At 28.7% G+C, this 10,195-nt stretch overlaps 1 protein-coding gene across 2 annotated transcripts in view; it reads right to left on the bottom strand.

Annotated features, from left to right (window-relative positions):
- The window catches only part of LOC112591451 (glycine receptor subunit alpha-4), a 17,630-nt gene extending 9,569 nt beyond the window's left edge, over window positions 1–8,061 (bottom strand). The window contains exons 1-3 of one of the 2 annotated variants that reach the window (XM_025335274.1): window positions 7,950–8,061; window positions 6,341–6,419; window positions 238–1,032 (exon numbers count right to left, since the gene is read on the bottom strand). In XM_025335274.1, coding sequence (XP_025191059.1) covers window positions 238–1,032; window positions 6,341–6,419; window positions 7,950–7,953 — 878 coding nt within the window. In that variant the 5' untranslated portion in view covers window positions 7,954–8,061. The remainder of the gene's footprint in view (window positions 1–237; window positions 1,033–6,340; window positions 6,420–7,949) is intronic. The other variant, XM_025335275.1, reaches the window with a different exon arrangement.
- Window positions 8,062–10,195: the final 2,134 nt, after the last annotated feature.

The following is a 10,195-nucleotide window of genomic DNA, read 5'->3' as shown; positions in this document are numbered from 1 at the left end:
GTGTGTGTGTGTGTGTGTGTGTGTGTGTGTGTGTGTGTGTGTGTGTGGGTGTGGGGGTGTGTGTGTGTGTGTGTGTGTGTGTGTGTGTGTGTGTGTGTGTGTGTGTGTGTGTGTGTGTGTGTGTGTGTGTGTGTGTGTGTGTGTGTGTGTGTGTGTGTGTGTGTAGGTATATGTGTGTGGGTGGACAAGCGGGTATTGGGTTGCGGATGACGGTTGTGGCCGAAGCAGCGCCTGTACCTCAAGGGGGACCGCAGTGAGTCCTGGTCGAGTTTGTAGTAGAAATTTTGACGTCTGTCTCGGACGCATAGCCGCCACGTCAGGTATTCGATTTGCTTCTCGGTGTTGCCGGTGAAATTGCGGGGTAGGGGCGGCACAGCGGGCACCTGAATCCAGTCCGGGTCGTACATGGTAACGCCGCCGCCGCCGCCGTCGCCGAATTCCTGTGGCCGCTCCAGCTGCTCGATAACGGGAACCAGGTTGGCGAGCAGCGTGCACCGGTCGCCGATGTTCCGGCAGTGTTTGGTCATCGTTTTGCTATAATACTTCTTGTCCGCGTACACCGATATGTTGCCCAGCCTGTCGACCAGCACGTCCAGCAGCCGGACATTGAGCCGCCAGCCCGTGCCCACCTGGACCAGCACGAAGTCGCCGGCGCCGGGTTCTCGCCGGAGCATCGAGTCTAGTTCGTGCAGGTCGCGCGCCTGTTCCGTGATCGAACACTCGCTTATGAACTCGTGGTACACCTGTCCGGTGACCAGCAACAGGCGTTTGTGCAGTTTGCGGCCCGGCGTCCAGACGTCGTCGGTGGACGGCGGCGGTGGCGGTGGCGAAGTCGGTGGCGACGGTGCAGGTAACCGCCACCGCACCGGTGGCTGTTCGGTCGACTGAGGTTGCGATACTTCGCAGCCATCTTCGGAGGTGGCCACGGCGGACGACGGCGGCGGCGTCGCGCACGCCGACACGTGCGGCCGGTACCTGAATGTCGGGCTGGCGGATCGTTTGTGATGCCGCGCGTAACAGTGCCGATATTTCCTGTAAACGCGCAAACCTGCAGTACGCATGATATATAAGTGGCAGTAAACGGCGGGCTGAGTAAATCGAAAAAGGTATTGTGAGTGTTGCGAGTGCGGGGTGGGATGAAGTGAAATTTCTTTTTCTCCGCGAGGTCAAACCAAAACGTCCGGCGTCGGACCCGTCACTCCATTATGAATGGGTGCAAAAAATTCGCGGGGAGGAGTCGAAACCGATTTTTTTTTTTTTTTTTTGATGTGTCATAAAGCCCGACCAACGACGCGCGATGATGATACAGATTTATTTTTTTAGCGCCCTTTAAGAAGTTTCACTTCAGAAATGTGTGACTGTTGATTATCGGTGGTGGTAACATTCAACATGTCGACCATTATCGGTTGGTATAATCACGATAGGTCATAATCATTTTAACACTTACAATATGCTTTGTTTATTGATAGATCATAGTTTTTTTTTTTAATATATTAAAAATATCGATTATTGATGAGTACTATTTACAGGTGCAAATAAGGAGATGATTGGGAACTTCAAAATCCCCATTCCTAAGATACAAAAATAAAATAAAAGAGTGGTTTCTTTATTCGATTTAGGATTATTCGTTACCTATATAAAAGGTAAATTCAAGTTTAAGAGAAAACGAGATGTGATAATAATTTATAGTTACAAGTCAAAAATATTTATATAATACTACAATAGCAGAGGTATTATAAACGTTTGTGTAGTGATGAAATTATATTAAATTGTATGATAATGTTAATTGTTCAATACAATATTTTATAATGTCGTTACTGTTTGTTAAAATGTTGAAAAGGCTAGGCAAGTAAATTAATATTTTAAATCTGTTAAGTTATATCGGAAAATGTAAATTAAGTTTAAAATTAAAAATTAGTCATGATATAATTTAATTTTTTAATTTTAATTTTTATAATCCATGTTATATTATAGCACAATAAGTAAATCTGATAAAAGTAGGTATATTATACAAAAAACGAAAATATGATTAAGTAAAAAATAAAAATACTAAGAGTGATATTGACGGAAAAAAATAATTAAAAAGGAGACTATTTCCTTGGTTAGATTTTACCAAAAGAAATTATTAGTTATTTAAGTAATTTTTTTATAGGATATGGTACCAATAACGCTGAAGATGGCTGCCACGTATCCGTTTTACGTAACAATACTGATAGTTTCTGTAATCACGCAAACCTAAATTTGTTATGGCAAAAGAGGTGTGATGGTCTGTTATAAGGAACAGTCATATTATAAAACTATAACATTTTTACCAGAACCGATTCTTGGTTGTACTATTTTTCTTCAAAAATAAGATATCGTTTTCCTGTTCTGGTTATTTTCCTCCCAGCTAATTTTTGAAACAACGAATCATATATACACTTCTTCAAATATTAAAATCATAATGTAGCCATGTAGAGGTACCTATTAATTTTTAAAATATTAAAATTATTAATTTTATTCATATTTATATGTATATGGTTTCGACACAAATTGTTTTATTTGTATTCTTATATATTCACAATAATAATTATTATACTCGTATAATACTCTTAATATTTATAAGATAAAGGTAATTAAAAAAATTCGACGATAATGTATATAATATATTTAAGTTTAAAATTCTTATAGTTATAAATTATTAAAAAAAATAATAATATTTTTTTACATTTTAGAAAATTCTTTTGATAATAGTGGAAAAAAATCTAACTAAGTTTTGTGTTTTGTGTTTTTTTTTTTTAGAGATAAACGAACAGTGGAGTATGATATCTCATTTTTAAGGAAAATCACTATAACCAATTACTATTATTGTGTATCAATTTTAATAATATTTAACCAATTAATCATCATCAGATAGCATCGCGTTGAGTGGGCCATAAATATTTGATAGTCGTCTAGAGTGGTTTATTACATTTTATAGATGTTTGATTGGTAAACACATTCATTATTTATTTATTTATTTATTTGTATATAGTATATACTATATAATATAGTGTTATTGTGTTATGTACAATTGGATTTCATATTGGTTTATTATTTTTGATATTCGAATCGAAAAAAAGTTGATTACCCAGCACATGTTTTCAGATGTATAAGAACATTATTTATTTATTTTTAAAATATAAATAGAATGATATATATTTTTGAATTAGATTTGCTAGTTAATTGCAGAGGGATTTTAAAATTTCAATTCCTATATAGGTTGTTATATGGTAAAGCTGCTACTCCTTACCTTTCATCATTAATACACTTTAAAGTTCCAGAAAGACACAGCAGATCCCATGCATCATTATTTACTCTTATTTGCACCACTAACTCATAGGTAGAGATTAGGGGTGTTTGGGGGGAGGGATTAGCCCCTCCAAAAATCGAAAGCCTCCCAAAATTATTGAACATTTTTCAAAGTATTAAATAGGTACTTATTTTGCAACAATGCAAAGAAAGATTTAAGTCCCCCTTAAATTCAATCAAATATTCGCCTATGCACCAACTATAAATCAAATGAACCATTAAGGTATCCATTATGTTTTTTTTTTTTGGTAATCATTATGTTTTTTATGTTTAATACCAATTACAAACAACCATTTTTTATTTTCATTAAGTATTATTGTAGTATTTCATTGTCTGTTGCATTAATTTATGTTGAAAATATTGAAAATGTTATGTTTAGTAATAAAATGTAAAAATTATTAAATAGGTACCATAATACATGGATTGTAATAATACATACATTACGATTGTTATTATTTATTAGCAATATGTTTGTGTATAACTCATATTTTTTTACCTATCTATGTACAGCGTGATAAAATTTAACTTATTGAAGCAAATGAAATGTGTTTTAATGTGTTTTAGTTAGATTTTTTTAAAGATATTTATGAGTAAATTAGATGGTTAGACAGGGGTATTGGGTTGATTATAATCATAACTATAATTCTGTAGATTTATGAGCTTGACAATGTTACAATACGCGAATTACCAGTTATGATTTTTCTCGAAACTTGTCTTATAAACGAATATTAAATTAAATTTTTGTAAGTAAACTGTTTTTAGTATATTTTATAATAATAAGAGATCCTGTATTTCACGATTTGCTTTTATTTTCATAACTAGAACTACATGGCTGTGTCAGTGAAGTTGGGTGTGCAGGCGTCTAAAATGGTCGGTCTAAAAACACTCCACGGTTAATTAATAGACGACAAGAGTATTAATAATAATAATAATAATAATAATTATTATTATAATTATTATTATAATGTAGTGTAAGAATGATGTGGTGTAAGAATGATGGTTGCGGGAGTGCCAAATGAAGTGCCGCCAAATGAGGTTTGAAGTTTATATAAGAGCTATTACAAACGGGAGTTGATAATTAAATTCAGTATTCCATAAGTTTCCATGAAACTATCTTATAAAATAAATGTATTTATTCATAAATTAATTTTGTTTGGAAAAAATTTATACAATAGGTAATTACTAATTACTTCATTTTCAATTATATTTAATTGCATTCTGTTACTCATGAGTCATGACATATTATTATAACTACTACAGTTGTAACTTGATTATCAATTTGTTGTTTAATAAATAATAGGTACTTATAAAATATCAGGAACAGCTATTCGTAATAATGTAAAATGAATAAAATCAAAATTTCATGATGATAAAATGCTTATTCGTAACGCTGTTTAATTATAATTTATTTCATTACTAAAATTCACCAAAAACAAAACAGAATCATATTATGTTTTTATTATCTAATGAATTATGAGACATTAACTATGTACCATGTAGAGAGAAGTAAGGAGGTTATAAATGACTGAATGAAAAATAGCAAATGTCGCATAATCTTAATATCTATAAATTCAAAATATCGAAAAGTAATATATTTTTATTTCATCGTAACATTAAGTGGTAAATATGTTATTTAGTTATAGGTAGTTATACATTTATAAAAATTTTAATATTACAGGTTATAATTTGAGTTAATACCTATGATACCAATTACACGAGTTTTATTTAATGTGTACAATTGTACATTATTTAAATATTTGTAACTATTTTAAATTTTAATTATCAAATAAAACAGGAAAACATCAATATGTATACACCGTTCAAATATTACGACTCATATATTACAATACAACAATTTTGTAGAAGTGGCGAATTTATTATTATTGATTTAAAATTCATGTTAATAAATTATCGTCTCTGATCATTATTGAAGTTTTATAAAAAATACTATTGTTTTTTTTTTTTGACATTTTCAAAATGTAACTTAAAATTTTGTGAAACTTACATTTGACATAAATGTTCATTTTGTATTTATAATATCAGTAGTATATGTTCTAAGAGTTCTACATTTATAAATAGTACTTATATAATCACATCAAGTATTTTTTGTATTTTTAAATCGTTATTAAATTTTGAAACTTAAAAATAAAATTTGTTTGATACAAACTTTTGTACATAAAAAATATGTGACTACAAAGAATATGTTTATTCCAAGGACATAAAATGATCAATATTTCACTCTTAAAAAAAAAAAAAAATATATATATTTTATACTTAGGGAGATATGTATAATATATATATTATATTATTTAGCTTAAGCTAAATTTGTAAAATCTAATTAGAATATTGTTCAATCAGAATTTCTTTAGTCATTTATTACAGATAAGTGATAGAACCAATAATAAACAATTAACTAACACTTTTAAAACATATTTATTACTTTTGATAATTCCATATTTTTATGTTTCAAGCAATTTTCTATAGTAATTTAATTCGTTGAAATCTGATATTTATAAATATTTCATCGAACTACTTTTGCCGTAAAAAATTATCGAGGAAAAATATTATCTATATCTATATGTTTTACTTTTATGTAACTTCTTTAACTTGTTAGGTTTCCATTTATATTTTCATTCGAGAACATATTTAAAATGTTAATTGCTGTGTATTTAAGTACAAAAACGTTTTTTTAATTATGTTTATTTTATGATGATTTAAAAATTAGTGTCATAACATACAGTAAGATGGTACTTAAATTGTAATAAGATCGACTTGGTATTATTAGTTAAACAACATTAACAGACTATATGACTAAGTTTCCTGAATGGTAGAACATCATTTAATTGTGATTAAGGTATATGTATGGTTTTTTTAAATAGTTGTAGACGAACAAATAATTAGCCACAACAATTCTATAATAGTATATTATACTACAACGCGTATTAAAATTTAAAGTTGGAACACGATTTTCGGAGAGAAACGTTTGTAATTAAATAGGTTATTTACTTACTGTGAACTTAGTGCGGTCTGGCCGATAATAAGAAGAACATAAATCCCGTACAAAAAAAACAAATTTGTCATTAAACTCGCTGAAAAAAATAAATAAAATAAAATTTTAGTTAATGTAATTGTTTTTAGGCGTGTAAAATACAATAATATATTCGTTTAATATTATAAAACTGTATCATGCACATCGGACGTTCCTAAGCACACTGTCAGATAGTCGACAGGTATGTAGTATTTTTAATTAAATTTGCATTTTATACAACGAGAACTTGCTATATCTTATGTATAATGTAGAATACTTGTCCAATGCCATGGTCACAAGCAGAAATTATTCAAAAACTAATTAGTCAATTGTTTTTTATTGTAAACGAGTTTAATGGGAATACGCGCACGAATCGTACTTATATAGTGTGTGATATATATTGACATATTGTAATAGCAAGTTGTATAATATTATCGTTATATTATTGCTAATAGTTGTATTAAGAAAAAAGATGTAAGGACGTGGTTTCGTATATACGTATTCTTAAAAATCCTTTAGACTTCCATTTCATCATCCTTTAGTTTCAAGCCAGTATTCGAGTAATTTATTGGTCAGACCTCTTAAAATTAGTCTTTTTTAGATTGAGATTTTACAACATATTAAAATCCTATGGCTCTATTTGCAATTAAAAATAGAGCTTGGTTGTTCTGATAGTGTACGAATTTAGCACGCATTATAGGCACTGTCATTGAGTAAAAAGTAATTACACAGATCACTATTCAAAATAGTATTAGTTAATTTAAATTTCTCTTGATCGTTACCTTATATTCTCATTTTGATTATGCAATATAATCAAATATGATCTATGAACATTATTTAAAAAATAATCCAATGTTTTAAAAATTGACATTTAAACCTATACGACTGTACAGTCACGGGTTTAAGTAGAATAATTAAAAATCGTTACGACGACTGCTGATATAGAATATGTATAGCCATATAGGTAATAATACCTATTGTACGAGTATTCTATCTATATGCATATCGAAGTTATAATAAAATTGTCAACAATATAAAATTATATAAAATAAATAAAAAACTTATTGATATTATAAGACGTCCACAACTTACAAGACAAAGCTTCATTTTAAAAATGTGTAGAAACCAGGACAATGTTGCAAATATTGAATATTAAGTGTTAAGTACTTACGCGGAAGAGTGATAATTTTTTTCTTTTTAAATGTATAATTTAAATTTTCCTTGTGTCACTTCTCAATAGTTATTACCGATATTTGTGTATTTTATTATGTATATGTTTTATTATTATAAAGGTGTTAAGATTCAACAAATTAAAGTTACAGATTTTAATATTTCGAGATATATGCATGTACCAGATAATATAGGTAGCCTATATTGTACAGCAACAATGCATACATATACACTCAAATTATACAGATAAAAATTAAAAGTACACTAAACGGTAATATAAAACATTATTATTTTAAACGATAAAAACGTGAATAAAAATCACATGACGCGCATATTATTGTAATTTGTAGGTATGTGTATATCATAGGGATTTTTTTATATAAAATAAGTGTGTTTCTGATTAAAAATCTGTTCCACTCACCCATATCATTTTGATTGGCGGAATATGTTTTGACTCGTTCGACACCAAACAACAATCATAACACACACATATATATATAGTTTACATTGAGTTACATAACATACAGCGGACACTGAGGGTTAAAGTATACTGTTCTTTTTTTCATTATTATTTACACGGCGCTGACCCTTTGCAGGTGTAATAGAATAACACCCAAGCGTTGGTTATAATAGGATTCACTAAGCTGATACCATTGCGTACGCTCTAGTAAACCTAAATATACAATTTAGATTACTGATTACAATATAATGTTGACTTTTGTTTTTTTTTTTGCTTTGTCTATACCTACGCATTTAGACAAACAATCATAAACGAACAAATCTCTGTCGACATACGCTCGTTGGTCGATTAACATAATTTTACTATATACGTAATATAACTAAAACTCCCAAGTCAATATATCAATTTGCTTAAGATAATGCAATTAATATATATCGTCTTCGATGTACCTAACCTATTTGTTTCTATCCTAGCCCCTAGGACAATTCATATAAAAAAAATCAATACGCCGTTTAATCAATCTCGGCGTATAACGTTACTTATATTTTAATTTGTTGTTAATAATACACTATCAGGTCAAAAGTTATATTTAAAACGGCGACTAAATAAAGACTGATAATATAGTATCGTAAATTAGTGCTGCACATAAAGTACTAGCTATATTTATACACAGTTACACGTCTTTTCGTCTAATTTTTCTTTAGTTGTTCAATGTTCATAAAGTTTACTATAAATATTTTGGTACAACTATGAAAAACAAATTGAAAGCCTTTTAAATTGGACTCATGCCTTACATTTTGTATAATAGGTATGTAGATTTTTTGTATGCATGTTATAACCAGGTGTTTTAGTATAGGCTATTTCGGTATATTTTGCGAAAACATAAATAAAAAATTACTAAAAATAGATAATAGCTAGTTTAATTTACTTAATTAAAAATATGTAATACGAAATTAGTATATATGGTGCTTAACATTTAATTTAAAAGTTAAAACCAAACTAAATGTATATAAATCCCTTAAAAATGTATTTAATAGTGTTCACAAAAGTATAATGTATATACATATTAAAGTAATGGAAAGTCAGAAATATCCCCTTTTATTATTAGCATTATTTTAAAGTAAAAACAAACTCTAACGTTAAAATTTATAAATAAATTATATTTAACAAAATATATTGTTTATACCTATTATATTATTACTATTCTACTAACTAGTAACTAACTATACTCGCATATATTTTATGTATATATAGTATATAAATTACAAACTACTGATAAAGAAGCTAGTTGATATACTTTTGTATCTTGTATGTCAATTAATTTTTGGATATTTAAAATGTTATATTCAGTCTTTATTAATAATGACAAATAGGTACTTAAATAGTAATTAAATGAGCGATGTTATGATATTATATAACAAGTAAAATATATTTTATGATATTTATATGTTTGATTTTAATTAAAGCTTAAATCTAAATTTCTATATAATACTATTGCCTTTGAGTAATGATTTGAAATATCTGTTTGCTAGCAAATAATAACCAGTCTTAGGATATTGTAGAATCTCAATTGTTCAAAATTACAAAGCTTCTTTAAAATGCAAAATAAGAACATTGAATAATTTTATTTTTAACTAGTACAATATAGTTCACTAACTTTATTAAAAAGTTAAAGTAAAATTAATTCAATATTCATAGCTTTGACCAAAATTTAGAAAACAACAAAAATTAATGAAAATCAATGAAGTCGTGATAAGTTATTACGGGTAATGATATAACTTGTACATTATTATACACCTACTTAGTTTATTAGTTAGAATATTTAATATGTTATGTGTATGTTTATTATAGTTATATTTATATGAACTACCTATGGCATTTAGGTATTATAGTATAATATATAACACCTATGGTATATACTTTATATTACGATAATTATGTTTTTTTATTATATTAGATTCGGAGCAAAATTATGAATGTATTGATTTTATAATGATATGTGTATTTTACATCATCTCTTAGAAGCAGTAAATAACTGCAATTGTCAATCTTAAATGATATTAATTATTATTTTATACTGTTATATTATATTTATATAATATGATTCATTTCAGTAATCCAGAGTAATCCAGTGTAATATTTATCAGATTTATAGAAATGTAATTAAAATTTTAGTTAGGTTTGTTAATTAGTATAGGTATTATTGT

The sequence above is a fragment of the Melanaphis sacchari genome, unplaced genomic scaffold (assembly GCF_002803265.2).
Source record: "Melanaphis sacchari strain LSU unplaced genomic scaffold, SCAv2.0 Contig134_pilon_pilon, whole genome shotgun sequence".
Taxonomy (NCBI): domain Eukaryota; kingdom Metazoa; phylum Arthropoda; class Insecta; order Hemiptera; family Aphididae; genus Melanaphis; species Melanaphis sacchari.
This window is presented reverse-complemented; position numbering and strand designations above follow the sequence as displayed.